This window comes from Dipodomys merriami, unplaced genomic scaffold, assembly GCF_024711535.1.
Source record: "Dipodomys merriami isolate MVZ:Mamm:240054 unplaced genomic scaffold, mDipMer1.0.p SCAF_7, whole genome shotgun sequence".
NCBI classification, from domain to species: Eukaryota; Metazoa; Chordata; class Mammalia; order Rodentia; family Heteromyidae; genus Dipodomys; species Dipodomys merriami.
In genome coordinates, this window is record NW_027206290.1 from 70980522 (window position 1) to 71000393 (window position 19872).

Below are 19872 nucleotides of genomic sequence, written 5' to 3' on the forward strand. Positions count from 1 at the left end.
GCTGGATCTCTTTCTGCCAGTTGACTACAGTTTTACTGACTTCCTTCCAAATCTTGTCAAGGCTTTAGGCCAGTAGCTTACAGAGTTTTTTTTTTTTTTTCTTCCTGGTATTGGGTTAAACGCTGAGGCATCTACTCCTTTAGCTTGTTTGCTCACAGCTATCACACCTCCAATCCTGGCTTACAGTAAGTTTTGATTTCTGGGAATAACTCCCTCACAGAGGGGAATTGTGATTGGCTGTTAGGGTCATGTGTTCATGACTGGCCAATCGCTATAATTCAGTCAGAGTTCTGTGGCTCTTCTAGCATTGAAAGCCATCTTGTGGTCAGAGAGGTGCTGTAGGCTGGGGCTTGGGCTTGAGGGAGTTGGGCCTTAGGAAAACAATTGCTTCATGGTGTTTCTCTTCCTCCCTAAGAGAGCATGCTGCTGGAGTATTCTTTCCCAGCCCTAGCAGGCCTTGTGAGGAAGGCAGAAGACCCGGGTTCTAGTTCCTAGGTCTACCTCTCTACTAGGCTTTCCTTTAGCAAGGTTTGCTGAGCACTTACCCCTGAGTCTTCATTGACCTCTCTACACAGAGTTGCATTTCCTCTCTAGGAGTGTCAAGGAGCACCTCCTGTGTGCTGAGGATTTGGAGATGACATTGTGCCTGCCCTCCATGGGCACACATTCAAGTTAAATTGCATGGAGAGTAAAAAGGAGATAAGTAGCAGGGTTCCATGATTTGGAAGCTCTGTGCCCATCCTTTAATTAATTTTTTAGGGTACTGAGGTTTTAACTCAAAAGCTTTGTACTTGCTAAGCAGGTACTGCTACCACTTGAACCACTCTGCCAGTCCTTTTATGCATTGGTTGTTTTCTTGCTTTATGCCCAGGCCAGCCTGGACTTTAATCTTCCTATTTGTGCTTCCATTTGTTGCTGGGAAAACAGGCGTATGCCACAGCCCCTGGCAATTGATTAAGATGGAATCTTGTGAACTTTTATGCCTGGGCTGGCCTCAAACCACCGTCCCTTCATCTCTGCCTTCCAAGTACCTCAGTTACAGTCTTGAGCCACTACACCTTCTTGTAGACTAGAATCAGTTTCTAGCCAGGTGCCAGTGTCTCACGCCTATAATCTAGCAACTCAGGAAGCTGAGATAAAGAATCATTTCCTATGTCTTCTTGTCCTTTTTCTGGTGTTTCTATTCGGGCAAGGAGGATGTTGGGCCTCTGTAGCCCTCTCCTTCATCATATCTTATTCTGAAAGGAGAGCAAGGTGGTTTTGTCTCCCTCTTGTTCTGCTTGTTCTGGAAGTACATTTCTGCTGACATTCCTCTCTCTCCCAGCTTCTATACAGACTTTCCCAGCCCCTAGTCCTCGGTTGTCATCTCAGTTGCCAAGGCACTCTGATGCTTGCTCAGGCAGAAGGGGGCCCTTGTTGGCGTGGATTCAGCTGGAAGCAGAGGAAAAAAAGCCAGTAGGAAAAGAAACAGTGCATCCCAGCCTGGGAACGGAAGCCAAGGGCAAGCGTTTTCCCTTATCCCAGCCAAGAAGCTGGTCACCTAGGCTAAGAGCATCCGGCCCGAGTCCTGGTGGGTGGGGGAAGGGACCAGTCACTGTCTTTACTCTTGCTGGGTAGATTCAGTCCACACATCTAATATCATTGTTAGGAGGCTATGTTTTATTATTTTTTTGGGGGGGGGGTTAAACTCAGGGCCTGTGTGCTGTCCCTGAGCTTTTTTGCTCAAGACTAGTGCTTTACCACTTGGAGCCTCAGCACCACTTCCAGTTTTCTGGTGGTTAATTGGAGGTGAGAGTCTCCCAGCTCTGTCTGACTGGGATCCTCAGATCTCAGCCTTCTGAGTAGCTAGGAGATTACAGGTGCAGGTGTGAGCTGGTGGTGAGGCACCTGGTTGGTTATGGCTTTAATATAGTTGCCTGTAACTACAGGCTTGCACCTATAATCCTAGCTATTCAGGAGGCTGAAATGTGAGGATCACAGTTCGAAGCCAGCCTGGGCAGGAAAGTCTGTGAGATTCTTATCTCCAATAAACTACTCAGAAAAAGCCAGGAGTGACACTATGGCTCAAGTGGTAGAGTGCTAGCCTTGAGCAAAAGAAGTTTAGGAATGGGAAGAGGTAGAAAAATGAGGGAGGGGGTTATAAGTTAGACAAGAAATGTACCTGCTACTTATGTGACTGTAACCCCTCTGTATACCACCTTGACAATAAAATCAAGATTAAAAAAAAAAAAAGTTTAGGAAGAGAGCCCAGGCCCAGAGTTCAAGCCAAAAACTGGAGGGAGGCGGGGGAGGAAGGGGGGGAGTCACAGAGAGAGAGGGAGTGAGGGAGGGAGAGAATATACATTCAGATTTCATTAAAAAGTTACACACAAAAAATAAATTCAGATTTCAGATGTTAATTTGAATTATGAAGCTCACAGCCCACAAAAATGTCTGGAAAATGATTTCTCCCTCCCAGCCTCAACTTCTCTAACCTGAGTCACAAGTCTCTTTCAGAAATATCTGTGCTACTTGGCTCTTCCCAGTTAGAACTCGAAAGTCAATCCTTACTCCCCCTCTATTTCCTCACCTTGCACATTTGCCCACAGAGGCTTCACTCTCTGTGCCTTTAAGTTCGCTCTCTCCTGGCCAGCCATTCTTCCCTGCCCTCAGTTAAGGCTCTGGCCATCCAAGAAGCACCTTCTGACTATAAGTCTGCTCATGTTTTTGTTCTGTTTTGAATCTTGCCATATCTTCCCACTAGCCCTGGGATAAAGTCCAGCAGATACTTAACAAAACATGCAAGTCTGTTCTTGAGTTTCTCTTCTTGGTTTTATCTTTGCCCTTCCTGCCTCACATATGGCCCTCCAAGCCATTTCTTTTCTTTCTTTCTTTTATTTTTTGTGCCTGTCCTGGGGCTTGAACTTGGAGACTGGGTGCTGTCGCTGAGCTATATCTTTTTGGTAGAGGCTTGTGGACTTTCCTGTCCAAGCTGGCTCTGCACTGCAATCCTCAGATCTAAGCCTCCTGAATCACAAGGATTACAGGGCATGAACCCTGTGTGCCCTGCACCAAGCCATTTCTTAACCATTCTTTTTGTGTGTGGAAAAGGTACCAAGACTTGAACTCAGGGCCTTGTACTCTTGCTCAGCTTTTTTGCTCACAGTTGGTGCTCTACCACTTGAGCCATGCCCTCGGTCTGGCATTTTGCTCATTCACTGGAGATAGAGTCTCATAGACTTTTGAGCCCAGGCTGGCACAAGGCTGACCTTGATCTTTCAGGTTTCAGCTTCCTAAGTAGTTAGAATTATAGGCATGAACTACTAGTGTTTCATTCTTAGCCATGGGACAACTCCATAGGTAGGGTTTCCTTCTTCCTGTAGTGTCCTGTGTTTGCTTTTCCCAACTCCTGTCCTGTCAACTGCTTCTGCTTTAGGACTGTACATACCATTTTTGTTATTAGAAAAATGTCAGGAGGGGATACAATTCCAATACAGTATGATAGGAACTTACGTTGAGATGTGTCTAGACACAGGTCCTCAGGAGTAGTGGGAGGATATGTGGCTTGAATTCTTCTGCATTCATTTCAGTACTTCTGTGACCTTGATCAGGTTGTTGAAACTGGGGCTTTAGTTTCCTCAATTTCAGCTGGACATAACCTTAACTGCCTAGAGGCAATTAGTTACTAGAAAGATGAGACTAATGCTAGTTATAGGGCCTGGTCACATAGCATCCATGGGCTCTGAGATGGGTTAGAAAGTATGCACCCCTTCTAAAGGGACTAAGGGTATTTGTAATCCCAGCTTTTGGGAGGCTGGGGCAGGAGGATTGTGAATTCAAGGGTAGCCTGGGTTATATAGCCATAAAGGGATGACTGCTACTCAGCTCCAGTGATTGTTGCCAGGTACATTGCGTTGCATTTGCAGAAGAATCTTGAAATCTGGACTTGTGTGTGGAATACAAAACATTCCAGTATACATGTTAAGACATCTATGGGCTATATACTATTTTCTGAAAGCAGTTTAGATGGATACAGCCTGGCTGGTGCACAGAAATGGACCTCAGCCTTGGATTTCAGAACACAGGCTCTCCAACTGTGGCCCTCCATCACCAGGAACATGTCACTTTCTTCCCTGGATCCTAGTTCCCCATGCCACTATGAGTTATCCTTGTCACTAAGAGCTGCTTCCTCACTGCCTGTTGGGTTGGGGAAGTAAACTTCCTGTTAGGGCTGGGGATTTGGCTCTGGGGAGCTTGCCTGGCATGCCTGAGGCCTGGGCTCCATCTTCAGCCTGGAGAAGACAACCACAGAAGACCCCACCTCCCACTTCCTGCCCTGGAACCCTGCTGTCCCACTGCCACAGGAGGAAGCCATTAGCTGCCCTTTTGGGAGCAGGAAGAAGCAGCCACCTTGGCCCATGCATGGTTCCCTTTGTTGAGCCTGACTGCCCTTAAAGGACTTTTCTCGGCTTTCTATGAGCTGTACCTCTCCTGCTGGGTAGTCTGAACAGTCCACTGCGTATTCTCCATCTGTCACCTACCTCCAGCTGTAGTTACAGAGGAGGTCCTGAGCTTACTGTACCTGATAAAAGCCCCCCCCCCCAATCCCACGGAGGGTTGACACACAAAGAAATGTGGGCACGTGACAGAAGTTTGAAAAACCTTACCATCTTCTTACCCAAGGGCCTTAGCTTTTCTAGAATATAAAAAAAGGCCATTTTAGATCCTGAGCAAAGATCTGGAGTCCATTTTGGGGTGAGAGGATGGAGGGTACTTACAGATGCAGACATAACTGGGTGCTCTGAGGTACCTGCCCTTCTCCTGTGCTGTGTTGAGTGCCATTAGTGACACACAGAGGTGGCTCTGTCCTTGAAGAGCTCCGGTGTGGGGAGACATGAGATCGGCTCAGGGAAGGAGAATGAACCTCACTGTGGCCTCCTCAGCTTTGTATTCATCAACCTAGCTGCAGAAGATGGTCACATGGTTGGATTTTTACCAAATGTAAATCTACTGGGAAGAAAATTTTTGTCCAGTCAGAGGCTTTTACAACACTAGCCCTCATGCAATGTCAGTTAGAGTTTCTAGACAGATTGAGCAATGTCTGGGTGCCCTTGGAGCCAGCCTGCTGGCTTGTAGAAACTGGGGTGTGGGGGGAGGCCATCAGGGGGCCAGGCTTAGGCAGAAGGAGGCCATCTGTTTGCTTAGGCAGGATGATGTTCGTCCTCAGAGAAAACATGTGCCCTTTGCAGACAGGCAGCCTGGGCTTTAATCCCAGGCTGCCATTGTCTAACTAGGAGTTGAGCAGGTGATAAACTCTTCTAAGATCCTGATCTGTCAAGTAGGATGATAACAGTGTCTACCGATGGCAGCATTGAGATGGAGCAAGTAAAGTGTCAGTCATGGTTCCTGGTACCCCAAAGGCCCTCATCAGTGTTAGCTGCTGTCACATACAAGAGGCTCGCTTTATCTGTCGTCTCACTTTTGTACTGTTAATTACCCGTGGGATCATCTGTGGCCTGCATGAAAATGATAAGTGGAAAATTCCAGAAAGAAGTAATTCATAAATTTTAAATAACTTATATGTTATAATTGTTCTGCTTTATTATTCTCAGTCTTTTGCTGTGCCTAATTTGTAAGTTGAACTTTATCCCAGGTCCTGTTTGAGGTGTCTGGAGTTCACTGGGGATCTTGGAACATCTTCCCGGCAACTTTTTCCCCCCACTGTACTGCCTGCCACTCCTGTTTGCTTGGGGCAACACACGGGGAGAGGGCAAGACAGGGACAAGAAAGTGGAGATCCTCAGATAGCCAAATCATGTTGGACACGAGAGGCCAGATAAAGAAAAACCACATTCACTATGTATTTTCACAGGTTATCTTCCTCATCTCTCAGGGGCTACTGCTGTCACTCCCATTTGCACCTGCTGAACCACATTCAGAGAGGCAAGGTTACTTACCTGACACATACCCAGCTTTGGAGCCAAGATTCTGACCCAGTTTCCTGACACCAAGACTCATGCTCCTTTCTCTGCATCCCAGTGCTGGTAGACTTAAGCCAAGGCCCAGAGGAAAACAAGTCAGTCCTGCAGTTACCTGCAGTAGCCATAGACTTATTTATTTTTTCTTTTCCGGCACTGAGGGTTGACAGGAGGCTTGCCCCATGCCAGGCAAGCAAGCACTGTACCACTTGAGCTATGCCCCTAGACAAAAGTTTGTTTTGGGGACAGGTCTTGCTACCTTTGTCTAATCCAGCTGCCTCCACCTCCCTGGTAGCTGGGATTTGCAGATGTATACCACCATGCTCAACTATCAGTAACAGACTTTTTCTGAGCACTTACTACATGGTAGACAATGTGCTACACATAACACACACATAACTCATTCCAGTCTGCACAGAACCCTGATGACATGGGGGTTATTATCATGGGCACTAGTAAAGTGAAGAAGTAAGTGGCATAGGGTGACTTGATTGTGGAGCTGTAAGTTGAAGCTGGACAGCTGGACACCCTAGATCACCTTGGTAACATAAGGTGAGCCAGCATTTTCCAAGTTTGCTTGGCCACGCAGGTGTTCATCACATGAGGCTTTGTACAGAGCATGCTCTGTATGTGCTTCTGAAATGTTTCTGGGACTGTTCTGGTTAATTGTGGGGCTTCTTTCATTTTTGTCCCTGTTAAACAGATAAGGGTCGTCTTTCTTCCTTTCTAGGAATTTTTTTTGCAGTGAGTACTATACTCCCTGTGTGTTTGCTGATGAAGTAAGCAAGGTTTCAGACTCCAGTTTCCTGTTAAAAAACAAGTACTTATTTTGCCTTCTCTAAATGGAGGGCATTAGCTCCAGGCAGTGGAGAGCAAATTAGGGGAACAGGGAGACATATCACAGAGGAGGAGGGTTCTCTGAGAAAGGTGTTTGCGCTTCTAGCCTGAGCAGCCTGGATGTGTGGGAATAAATACAGCAGTGTCAGGGACAGCATTGCAAGAATAAGGCCTTCTGTTCTCCAGGTGAGCCTGATACACAAAACAGCCTCAGTATGGGAAATGAAGTTTGGAGGTTTCTGAGGACCCATGTTGTTCCTGCAACCTTCATACAGGGTAGAGAAATGACAGCTCCAACCTATCCCCATCTTCTGAAACTTCAAGGCAGGATTAGCAGCATCCATTTGGAGAAAATAGTTTTGATCCAGGCCCACAAGCACCTCTTTCCAATCTTCATTCTTTTTCTTCTAACTGGGGCTTAGGAGAGAAAGTCATACCGCTTTCCAGTTCATGTGCAACCTGAGCTATTGAAGGTTGCCAAGGGCAGAGTTGGAAAATAGGTGAGAAAGCATTAGGCAAACAGTTTTTCCTACAGCAGGGGGAGCCATGATATGTTTCTAGCAACCTTAATGGTAACTCAGTCCAGCTGCTGGAAAAGCACTGGACTGGAGACCTGTGCTTTAAAAGTCTTGATTCTTCCTCTGATTCACTGTAGGCAGGGTCTTGGTAGCCCATGGCCCCTCTTCCTTCTCCCATTTTTCTTTTTCCCCTCCTCCTAATAAGTTTATTTGAAAGTGAGAAAAAGCTATGAAAGAAAGTGGCGAGAGATTCTCCATTCCAGGAAGGTCCCCCCCGGACAGGAATCTATGGCCCCTTCTATGGGCATCATTTTTCTTAGTGATCCACTAATGACCAACCTGAGTTGGATGTAATACTTCCAAGAGCCTTCCAGCCTTCTGTTTTTGTTTGTTTGTTTGTTGTTGGTTGTGGGGCTGAACTCTTCAAAGGGAACACTCTACTACTTGAGCCATAGCACCACTTCCAGTTTTCTGGTGGTTTATTGGAGATAAGAGTCTCACAGACTTTCCTGCTCCGGCTGGCTTTGAACCATGATCCTCAGATCTCAGCCTCCTGAGTAGCTAGGATTACAGGTGTGAGCCATCAGCTCTGGGCTCAGCCCTCTCTGTTTTGATGTCAAGATTATAACTCATCTGTCTGTCCTTCCTCCTTCCTGTCTTTTTCTCTTTCCTTTTTTTTTCTTTCTGTTTTGAGGTTTAAACTCAGGGCTTTGAGCTTGTTAAGGAGCTTTACTGTTTGAACTATCCTTCTAGCCCTTTTTGCTCTAGCTATTTATGAGATAGAATTTCACTTTTTGTCCTCGCAAGCCTAGACCTCCATCCTCCTATTTTATACTTCCTTCAGTAGCTGGGATGACAGGCATACCTACTAGGCACCCTCCATGCCCAGTTTTGTTTTGTTTTTTCTTTTCTTTTTCCTGTCCAGATGGGATTTTACCAACTCTTTTTTCCATACGGGCCTGAAACCAAGATCTCCCGCCCTCAGCCTCCTTTGCAGCTGAAATATGGCAGGCATGAACCAGCAAGATTTAAACTTTTTGTTTTTTTAAAAATTTTCGTGCCAGTTCTGGTTTAAACTCAGGGGTCTGGACCCTGTCCCTAAGCTTTTTTCCTCAAGGCTAGCTTTCTACCAGTTGAGCCACACCTCTACTTCTGGCTTTTTTTGTGGTTCTTTGGAAATAAAAAGTTGTATAGGCTCAACTGTAATCCTCAGATCTCAGCCTCCTGAGTATCTAGGATCAGAGCCACTGGCACCCAGCTAGATTTTAACTTAAAACTTTTTAAAAAAAATTGTTATTATAAAGGTGATATACAAAGGGGTTACAATTACATGAGTCAGATAAAAAGTACTTTTCTTTTTGGACAATGTTACCCCTTCCCTGCTTTCTCCTAGTTTTCCCCTCCCATCCTCACCCACAAGTTGTATAGTTCATTTTTTTTCTCTCCTTCTTCCCTTCCTTCCTTCCTTCCTTCCTTCCTCCCTCCCTCCCTCCCTCCCTCCCTCCCTCCCTCCCTCCCTCCCTCCCTCCCTTCCTTCCTTCCTTCCTTTCTTCCTTCCTTCCTTCCTTCCTTCCTTCCTTCCTTTTTGTCAGTCATGGGGCCTGAACTCTGGGCCTGGGCTCTGTCCCTCAGCTCTTCAGCTCAAGGCTAGCACTCTACCGCTTGAGCCACTTCCACCTTTTTCTGTTTTTATGTGGTACTAAGGAATCGAATGCAGGGCCTCGTGCATGCAAGACAAGCACTCTACCACTGAGCCACCTGCCTAGCCCCTGTATAACATTTTCAACATAGTGTCCTGTGAGTACCATCGCTGCATTTGTTCCCTTTGTTCTTCTGTGTTCTTCTGTGAACAAACAGAACAAAAAGAAAACAAAAATAGCAAAAAAGGAAAAAAACCTTTTGTTTCATTTCCTGAAGTTCATTTCAATAAATATAATTTTGTATGATCAGATGTCCTGAGCTTGAAATAAGGCCTGGGTGCTGTCCCTGAGCTTTTACTCAAGGCCAACCCACTCTACCACTTGAGCCACAGTGCTACTTCCAGCTTTTTCTGAGTAGTTTATTGGAGATAAGAGTCTCATGGACTTTTCTGCCGGGGCTGGCTTTGAACTGGAATCCTCAGATATCAGTCTCCTGAGTACCTGTGATTACAGGCTTGAGCCACTAGCGACCAGCTTTAACTTTTAACTGGTTACGGTTTGGTGAGATCACTGATGCTACATGGTGCAAGAATGGTTGCTACTGTCCCTACAGAACGATGAGCTTCTTCTTTTTTTTTTTTTTGGTCGGTCGTGGGGCTTGAACTCTGGGCCTGGGCGCTGTCCCTCAGCTCTTCAGCTCAAGGCGAGTGCTCTACCACTTGAGCTACAGCGCCACTTCCGGTTTTCTGGTGGTTTATTGGAGATAGGAGTCTCATGGTCTTTCTTGCCCGGGCTGGCTTTGAACCGAGATCCTCAGATCTCAGCCTCCTGAGTAGCTAGGATTACAGGCGTGAGCCACCAGCGCCCGGCACGATGAGCTTCTTTGACATTGGTAAATTTTGTGAATTTTGGCTGTAGGCCTCTTGTTTGCATGCACAGGGCAGAGGACAGATGACCCCTGCCCCCCAGCACACTTTCGGCAAAGTGGCTGGTGTCAGGAAAGCCAGATATGGTTCTCCTGGATATGGGCTTCCTAAACATCTGAGGTTGATTCATGGGCAGGATGAGTCGGGAGCATCTGAGCCATGGTGGGAGGTGAATTGGGGTCCCTCAGATTCTCACTTTGGCTGGAGGCCCAGGGTTGCACTTGTGTGGAAGTGTCCTCTTTAGTGTGTCCTTGCTCACTGTGTCATTCAAGCTGAGATGTGAAGCAAGTGCTTGTTGCTTCCCCTCAGATCTGAGCCTTCTGCCAGGTGGTGACCAAGTATGGGTCTTGGTTTTTGAAAGGACTGCAGGCAGCATTCCCATTAGTGAGAGCAGGTTCAGGGCCCTTCTTGCCACACCATCTCTCTTTGTTTAGTAGGGAGTGTACAGTCACTACTTAGCATCTGTTGTGTAGCTCTGAGCTGGTCTTCACCCGTACTGAATATGGAACAGATTTCAGGAAGGCAGACAGACTTGCCTTCATCCCCAGTACCTCCTCAGGGGGAAGTCCGGTTGACTTCTGTCTAGGACAAAGGCGCCTCCTCTGTGTTGTGTTAAAGTGGCATGTTCTGTGAAGATGGTTTCTGTTCTCACTAGTAGGTGCCTTGCTAAAGGGGTCTCCAAACCTGAGTATCTTCCCTGTGGTCTCCGCTTCTTCGGGTAGCTCGTCCGTAGCTTTCTTCCCAGAAGCTGTGGGAGGGTCTAATGAAGCAACTGTCTGGAGAGCAATGTTTGTTTCAACATGGTTGGTGTTGTTTTTGCTTCAGCTTTCAGAGCCAATAAAGCTGGTTATTAGATTCTGTAATTGCTGCTGTAATTACTCTCTTGGAACTGGCAAAGGCATAATTAAATATGGAGATTCCAAAGCCTGTTTTTTCCCATCCAAAAGCAACCTCTTAAACTTTTGCCAGCCTGGGTTAGAGTTCCATTATTAAAGCTGTTGTGTTTACAAATGACACTGGGAGTTCCTTGGCAGGAAAGGTATTTATTTCAGGTGCCTCTTTGGATATTTGGATTAGCTGTCGTTAACTCAGCCAATTTTGTAATACAAACAGGAATTTTGGGGGAAAATAGGTAAAACATTATAAACCAGTATGCATTTATGTAAATATTGGGTTTGGCCCTTTAGACTTTGGCTACATAAAGAAGCAGTCAGTTGTCAACCATATAGTTGAAGTTGGAGCCAGTAACTCATGCCTGAAATCCTAGCTATGAATCGGCTGAGATCTGAGGATCGCAGTTCAAAGCCAGCCCTGGCAGATAAGTGAGTGAGACTCTTATCTCCAATTCGCCACCAGAAAAGCCAGAATTGGAGCTATGGCTCAAGTGGTAGGGCACTAGACTGGAGCAAAAATGTTCAGGGACAGCACCTAGGGCCTGAGTTCAAGTCTAGGGCTGGCACCCAAAAAAAAGAAAAGAAAAAAGAACCAAAAACTATGGAGTTAGGAATTCAACTTAAAGCATTGCTATTTTGTACCCATAATTGTACTGCATGTTGATCTGGAAAGATGAATAATGTAATTATTATTTCATTTATGGGTCTCTTGCTACCTCCTTGAGGTATCTGAGTATTTGCTTCCAGATAACTTTTTTTTTTTATTGTTGTGTGCCTCCTCCTCCCCTCCTCTTTCTTCTCCTTGTCCTCCTCCTCTTCCTCCTCCTCCCCATCTCCCTCCCCCTCCCTGAGGCTCTTAAACTTAGGGTCTTGTGCTTTCATTTGGCTTTTTCACTCAAAGCTGGCGCTCTACCACTTGAGCCACGGCTCCACTTCAGGCTTTTTTTTTGCTGGCTAATTGAAGATAAGAGTCTCAAGCCTCCTGAGTAGCTAGGAGTATAGGTGTAAGCCTCTTATGCCCAGCTCTAGTACATACCTAGTTCCAGATAATTTCTTGCTTAGGGAATTTAGAGATAGAGATAGACATCAGAAAAACTTTGGATTGGCATACAAGGAGTGGCTGCCAACTGAAGATGTATTAGAGAAAAAGAAGCAGTATTAGGGAACTTTAATTTTAAAAATTAGCATGTTGTTGACTGTATAAAATCCATTTAATAAGAAAATTGCACTCAGGATACTCAAGAGCAAGTCCAGTCTGTCATCTCAGTGTTCCTGGAGAACTATCCTGGGGTCATGTAATGTCATTCTGAGCCTCTTGTGGGAAAAGGAGAGGCTGAGGTTATACAGACTAGAACACTTACCAGCAGATGACCTGGGCAACTGCTTCTCCCTATTTACTCTACAATAAATGGCACTTTAATGATGCAGTGTAGTACTTAGAGCTTCCCTGGTGCTTTGGGTGTCTATTTTGCTTAGTGTGCCACGTGTTTCTGTACATTATCTCATTCCTTTCTTACAATGAACCTGTCTGGGAATCTTAAGTAGCTATCCTATGTCTATGAGCTATAGTTGGACCTCAGAGTACATTCTTTCTCTGGGTGACTCCTGCTTTAATTTGAAGGGGGCGGGGTTGGTTACCAGAGTCAAATTGTGTACTTGCTTCCTGGCTACATTTTGAGATATGCAAATTTTGTATATCTTAGAAAATGGAGTGTATTATTGTGTAGAAGATCATTAACTTCCTATGGTAGTGGAAGCAACATGGGTATGGGGCTGGAGGGGGGAGGGGGGGGAAGGCCCAGGGGTTCAGTGACTGCTAGGACATTGCCCTGTGTCTGGGCTTGCTGAAACTCTTTTGTTCCTCCACAGCTGCCCTTCAGGCGCTGAAGCGCAAGAAGAGGTATGAGAAACAGCTGGCGCAGATTGATGGCACCCTTTCAACCATTGAGTTCCAGCGTGAGGCCCTGGAAAATGCCAACACCAACACCGAGGTGCTCAAGAACATGGGCTACGCTGCTAAGGCCATGAAGGCCGCCCATGACAACATGTATGTATTATTGCTGGCACGGAAGGGCAAGGCGTGCTCAGCGTGGCCTGGGCAGCTCCTTTGTACCTTTCTTCTAATTTATCTTCTTTCTTGGAACTCTGTTTAAATTGGATAATGTACCTGCTGCCTTTGTTTCCAAGCAGATTTCAGGGATGAAAAATACCCTTTGCCTGATTCCAGGTTATTGTGAGGGGCATAGTTTCAAGTTGGGAAAGTCAGTATCTTCTCACTCAGGCCTCTGGTAATAGACACCTGTGTTCCAGAGAGAGGAGCTGATTGTCCTTGGCTTACTGTGAGTGAGGGTAGGACTAGGTTTATATAATCTATGGTCTCAACTTTCCTGATGCTGCCAGGGCCCCAGTGTGTACACTGTATCCTAGGGCTCTGGAGCTTTTTTTTTTTAAAGGTTTTTTTTTTGGCCATAGGGCTTGAACTCAGGGCCTAGGCACCGTCTCTGAGCCCTTTTGCTCAAGGCTTAGCACTCTTATCACTTTGAGCCACAATGCCACTTCGGTTTTCTGGTGGTTAGTTGGAGACAAGAGGCTCAGAGTCTGGCTTTGAACTGAGATCCTCAGATTTCAGCCTCCTAAATAGCTAGGATTACAGGCATGAGCCACCAGTGCCCAGCAAGTTTTGGTTTTTGACACTGGGTCTTACTATATATAGAGAGCTCAGGCTGGCCTTGAAATCACAGTCCTCCTGCCTCAGCCTCCTGAGTACTGGGATACAGCTACCAGTGTCCTGTTCACTCTGTTCTTGATTTATTTATTTATTTATTTATTTATTTATTTATTGCTGGTCTTGGGGCTTGAAATCAAGGCCTGGGCTCTGCCTGAACCTGTCTGTGCTCACAGCTAGTACTCTACCACTTGAGTCACAGCACCATTTCTGGCCTTTTCTGTTTATGTGATACTGAGGAATCAAATCCACCCAGGGCTTCATGCATGCTAGGCAAGTACTCTACCACAAAGCCACATTCCCAGCCCGTTGTATTTTTATTTTTATTTTTGTCAGTTGTTGGAGCTTGAACTCTAGGTCTGGGCACTGTCTCTGAGCTCTTCAGCTCAAGGCTAGTGCTCTACCACTTGAGCACACAGTGCCACTTCCGGTTTATTGGAGATCAGAGTCTCATGGACTTTCATCTGGGCTGGCTTTGAACTGTGATCCTCAGATCTCAGCCTCCTGAGAAGCTAGGATTATAGGTATGAGCTACTAGTACCCAGCTTTGTATTTTGTTTTGTTTTGTTTTTTTTTGGGTCCGGTCGAGGGGTCTGAACTCTGGGCCTGGGCACTGTCCCTCAGCTCTTCAGCTCAAGGCTAGCGCTCTACCACTTGAGCCACAGCGCCAGTTCTGGCTTTTTTCTTTTTGCTTAAGTGGTGCTGAGGAATCGAACCCAGGGCCTCAGGCATGCAAGGCAAGCGCTCTACCACTGAGCCACCTTCCCAGCCCTTGTATTTGTTTTTGATGGAAGTTTCTGCCACTGTCTTTGCTCTCTGGTTGTGGCTGTCCTATTGGCTATGCCTTTGCCCTTAGCCTTCTCCTTCCTCTATGTGGCTACTTCTTATGTTAGTGGCTTTAGAGCTACATAACAATACTGGTTACGATGGGAATTCATGGCCAAGTAACTGAGCTGTAAAGGAGCACTTTCCCACAAACAAATTTTTTGTTTGGCTTAGTTCTTAAATTAGTAACCTGTATTTAGGGGTGCCTAGAGCCCATCTTGCTTCTTTTTTAGTTACCAAGGCTGTGCTATAGAACAGGGGTTGGCAAAAATGCAGCCTGTGGGCCTTCCACAGTCATGCCCTTAAGTTACCATTGTCTGTAGCTACTTTTGTGCTGCAAAGCAGGGTTGAGTATTTATAACAGACTCTAAAATAATTACAGAAAAGTTGCTTCCTGCTGTAGAAAATTGAGGTTGCAGGAAGAGCGACTTCACATAGGGAGGTCTTGTCTGAGGGTGGATATTCATTGGGCTGAGCTGTGTGGACAAGGGATGCATCTGCTTCATTTATGTCTCTTCCCAGACCCCTAGCACAGAGCACAGTAAATCCCATGCGTGGTTTGCAGATTATGCATGGTGTGTAGATTATGGTGAACAAATTCTGTTTTTTGTGGGTTTTTTTTGCCAGGCCTGGGGCTTGAACTCAAGGCCTGGGTACTGTCCCTGAGATTCTGTTGCTTAAGGCTAGCACTCTACCACTTGAGTCACAGCACCACTTCTGCCTTTTTCTGTTTATGTGGTACTGAGGAATCGAACCCAGGGCTTCATATATACTAGGCAAGTACTCTACCACTAAGCCACATTCCCAGCCCCCAAATTGTATGATTGACACTGTACTAAAAAGTTTATCTATTTGCCTTTCCTTTGGGGCTTCCTAGAAGCCATAGTGGATTGAGCAGAGGAGAAGAGCATTTCAGGTGACTTTCCTGTGTTTTGTGATTTTTACATGCCTGTACAGAATTACATTTGGACAGTACAAATCCTACAGTCTAATCTGACATTTACCTATTTTTTTGTGGGACTTTGACCAGGTGCCTAAGTTTTATTTCCTCAGAGTATTGAACTGGATAATCTCTGGACACTTCCATCTACTTGATTCTACGATTCTTTGTTTTTAAGGGGAGGATAAAATAGTAATGACAATTGATTAGTCACAGAGGGAATTACAGTAGGGGTGGGACTAGGAAGCTGATTGTATGGAGTGGGGCTGCCACCTCCTGGAAGGCCCTGTTACCCAGACCAATCAACTGATATGACAGTCTATTTGTTTCATTTCAAGGGACATCGATAAAGTTGATGAATTAATGCAGGACATTGCTGACCAGCAGGAACTTGCAGAAGAGATTTCCACGGCTATTTCCAAACCTGTAGGCTTTGGAGAGGAGTTTGATGAGGTGAGTGGCTTCATACATACAGATGGCATAGGCCTTACTGGTGGCAACCAGACTGTCTCTTGATATGTAACTAAAGGCTCTCAGGTGGGAAGACAATGTCATCCATTCTTACCCCTCCAGACTTGGATATAGACAGGATGTGGCCTTCACCTCCCTAAGTTCTAGATTTTGAAGGCTGCTGTCACAGTAGGGCAGGTCAAGTAAAAGGAGCCTTCAGGTCAATAAGCAGTGGCCCCATGCCTTCCCATGGTGGGCCTTGGGCCCAGAGTTGGGGCAGCAGAGGTGGCCATGTCCTGGAGACATTTGCATGATTTTCCTGCAGAAGCTCTTTGTGAGGTAAAGGAGAAGCCAAGGAAGGAGTACTTACAGCACAGCTCTGAGGGATCCTTCCAGGGCTTGGCCACTACCAGTTGCCACTGTAGTGATTTGAGACCTTGAGCCTCTTGGGTTTTTGAAATACAAGAGCAGCCCCTAGTGAAAGTGCTTGTTAGCAAACGTTCGATGTGAGCCCCTGAAGGCCAGCTCCACGCCACTGAACCGCGTTCTGTGCTCTGGCGCCCATCAGGCAGCTGCAAATCAGCATGCACCCTTACTCCCAGCTCCCAGCTCTATGCTTTTCATGGTTTCTGGCAAGTTAGATGGATTAATCACGCTAACTTCAGTTCATCGAGAATTCCCAAGCATTCCCTCAGCTATCCAGCACTGAGGTAAAGAAATGGGTCTGAAATGTGTTTTGAAGAGTATGAAACCTAGAGTTCACTTCCTTTTGACCATCTCCAAACTGGGGTTCACTGAGCATCATGTCGGAAGGGCCAGGACTCCCAAGACAGACTTCTCACTACTTCTATTTACAGGATGAACTCATGGCAGAATTAGAAGAACTAGAACAGGAGGAGCTAGACAAGAATTTGCTGGATATCAGTGGACCCGAAACAGTCCCACTACCAAATGTTCCCTCTATAGCCCTACCGTCCAAACCTGGTGAGTACTCCCTTCAAACTTTGTTCACCTGGCATACACCCAGGGCTAATTCTGCCTTTGGTCCTGAGCTTGTATGGGGCTGCAAACATGTGGGATGTTTGGGATAGCCACAGTGACAATGTCATCTGTCCTTTCCTAGTTTTCTCTGGAACAAAGTGTCATAACCTCAGCACTATTGATATGGACAGATGATGCTGGAGGGCTGCCCTGTGTACTGTGGGGCTTAGCAGCAGCCCTGGCCTCTCCCCACTAGGTACCCACAATAACCAACCTCCTTGAGTTTTGAGAACCAAACGTGTCACTGCCAAATGTCCGTGTGTGTGTGTGTGTGTGTGTGTGTGTGTGTGTGTGTGTGTGTGTGTGTGTGTGTGTGTGTGTGTGTGTGTGTGTGTGTGTGTGTGTGTGTGTGTGTGTGTGTGTGTGTGTGTGTGTGTGTGTGTGTGTGTGTGTGTGTGTGTGTGTGTGTGTGTGTGTGTGTGATGTGTTTCCCTCCAGGTATTTTGAAAGGTATGAAGATTTGGGTCTAAGCTAGCTCTGGCCCTATCTGGTAACTTGTGCTGTGCATACCTGCAAACCCTAGGCAATAGAACGGCCTTGGGGTGGGAGGCAGGGGAGGAAGCAGCTGTGGCTCTCCTAGAAATTGTTTTCATAAAACCATCATTCCCTCCCCCTCTCCTGGTAAAAGTATTCTATGTAGCACTTCTAGGAAAGGAGAATGATAATAAGCAGCTGATTTGGTGTGGTGAGGGAGCCCAGGGAGTTGTGGGTGGCAGGGTTGTAGTCCGCTCCCTCGCCCAGGTGTAATGAGGGCCCAGACTTGGTCAGCTGCCTGGAGCAGCAGAGGGCCCCGGCTACCAGCAAGCGGCCTGGCATGTACAAAGGCCATTCCAGTCACATGAAGCAGAGCTGGGGGCTTGGTTCTTTCCTTTTTCCTCTACCTTGAGTGCTGTGGGGTTGAGGCTGAATGGGAACCCTGATTTGTCCCCACCTGCCGGGAGGAGGAGGGAAGAGGAGCTGCGGGATGTGTGTGTGTGTGTGTCTCTCTCTAGGCCCCGGAGGAGGAGCTGCGAGGGTGTGTGTGTGTCTGTGTGTGTGTGTGTGTGTCTGTGTGTGTGTCTGTCTGTCTGTGTGTGTGTCTGTGTGTGTCTGTGTGTCGTTTAGGCCCCCGGAGGAGGAGTTGAGGGGTGTGTGTGTGTGTGTGTGTGTGTGTTTGTGTGTGTGTGTCTGTGTGTCGTTTAGGCCCCGGAGGAGGAGCTGCGTGTGTGTGTGTGTGTGTGTGTGTGTGTGTGTGTGTGTGGCTTTTAGAGCTGCAGGACGTGTGTGTTTGTGTGTGTGTGTGTGTGTGTGTGTGTGTGTGTGTGTGTGTGGCTTTTAGGCCCCAGAGAGAGAGAGAGAGAGAACATGTGTGTCTGTGTGTGTGTGTCTGTGTGTGTGTGTCTGTGTGTGTGTCTGTGTGTGTGTGTCTGTGTGTGTGTGTGTCTGTGTGTCTTTGTGTCGTTTAGGCCCCCGGAGGAGGATTTGAGGCGTGTGTGTGTGTCTGTGTGTCTGTGTGTCGTTTAGGCCCCGGAGGAGGAGTTGCACGTGCGCGCGCGCGCGCGCGCGTGTGTGTGTGTGTGTGTGTGTGTGGCTTTTAGGCCCCAGAGAGAGAGAGAACGTGTGTGTCTGTGTGTGTGTGTCTGTGTGTGTCTGTGTGTGTCTTTTAGGCCCCGGAGGAGCCAGCCTACTGATAGGCTGAGGCTGGCTGTGGAGAGGGCTCTGTCCACACCTTGAGCATCGTCCTGGCACAATTCCCCGTAACCCCCCAGCCCACCCGCCTCAGTTGCCTTTTCTGTCTTCACACAGCCAAGAAGAAGGAAGAGGAAGACGACGACATGAAGGAATTAGAGAACTGGGCCGGATCCATGTAACCGGGTCAGCACAGGCTGGGCCCAGACAGACTCTGGTGGCCTGCGTGGTGGGCAGTCGTGTGCGTGTGCGTGTGCGTGTGCGTGCTCAGGGCAGGCAGGACGCTGCAAGGGGCAAGCAGCCTCCATCACTCCACTCTCACTCCAAAGCAGTAGGCAGCATCACCGCTCACTCGCATAGCATGGTCTGCGCCCAGCGGGGTGGGCGGGGGGAGGGGCGGGGGGGCGGGTGGGAGGTGCCTGCTGTTTATAATGTTGAATTTCTGTAAAATAAACCGTATTTGCAAATCCAACATTGAGCTTCTGGACTATGCTAACTCCACTGCTGACTCCTCAATGGAAAGGGTTGACCGTTGGCAGTAGAGCTGGTCTGAAGATGTAACCTCTGTCCTTTAAGTCAGCTGACTTGTCGCACATCTCTTTGTAAGACTTGTATGGTACTGGCAGAAAAGTCGTTTTTTAAAAGCCATAGGCTTTTCCTTGTCCTTAGCTGTAACAATGCGTCTTGGTTTCCTCCAGAGCTGTGTTTCTGTCATCTGTGTACTGGCCCTCTGTGTCTTCCACTCTGGCCCTCCTCAACCACCCCCCACCTCGTCTTTTGGCGTTTGTGACACTGATTTGAATGTGTTCTCTAGAGAGCAAGTGAGATTGTTAGAATGAAATTCCAGCTATACAGTTTTCTAACATAGCTCTAAGGTCCTTGTTGCTGTTTGTGATAACTAATAGATAACTCATTGGAAACATGTGCATACATTTATATTCAGATGAAATTATGGTTTGCACTGTCTATTAAATATCTCGATTAATTTTCATACTTTGCCGTTGTGTTTATCAATCTGTCATTTGACTTGGAGGCTGGCGCTGTCCAGGCCAGCAGGGTCTGGTGGTGTCTGGGGATACATGGAAGACTTACATGACATACACGGACAGTCTCAACGAAGAACAGAGTCTGCCTTACTGGAAACCTCTGTACTGTAGATCTTGCTTGGGGATACTGCCTTCTAGGTCCAGTTCAGGTGAGTTGATTGTTGTGCTGTCCAGGGTCTTCCCTTCCTTTTTGTCAGTGCCCATGCCACTGTCAGAAATCATGGTACTACCACTGGACAGGTCCCAGGCCCAGCACAGGGAGGAGGTTTAAGGCAGTGCCTAAGAACAAGGACACGAGTACTTGTTTCTCATTTCCTGAGTCACCATGTGACTGACAAGCCCTTTTGTCTTTCCACTTTACTCTTGTCCCCTGGATAGCCTGAGGGGTGTCTTGGACCCTGTCCTTC

The 19872-nt window shown here is 47.0% G+C and overlaps 1 protein-coding gene across 1 annotated transcript in view; it reads left to right on the forward strand.

Moving 5' to 3' along the window:
- Positions 1 to 19410, forward strand: part of Chmp4b (charged multivesicular body protein 4B) — a 40137-nt gene extending 20727 nt beyond the window's left edge. The window contains exons 2-5 of the mRNA XM_070007079.1: positions 12640 to 12817; positions 15599 to 15713; positions 16568 to 16694; positions 18537 to 19410. Of these exons, the coding sequence (XP_069863180.1) occupies positions 12640 to 12817; positions 15599 to 15713; positions 16568 to 16694; positions 18537 to 18601 (485 nt within the window). The 3' untranslated portion in view covers positions 18602 to 19410. The remainder of the gene's footprint in view (positions 1 to 12639; positions 12818 to 15598; positions 15714 to 16567; positions 16695 to 18536) is intronic.
- Positions 19411 to 19872: the final 462 nt, after the last annotated feature.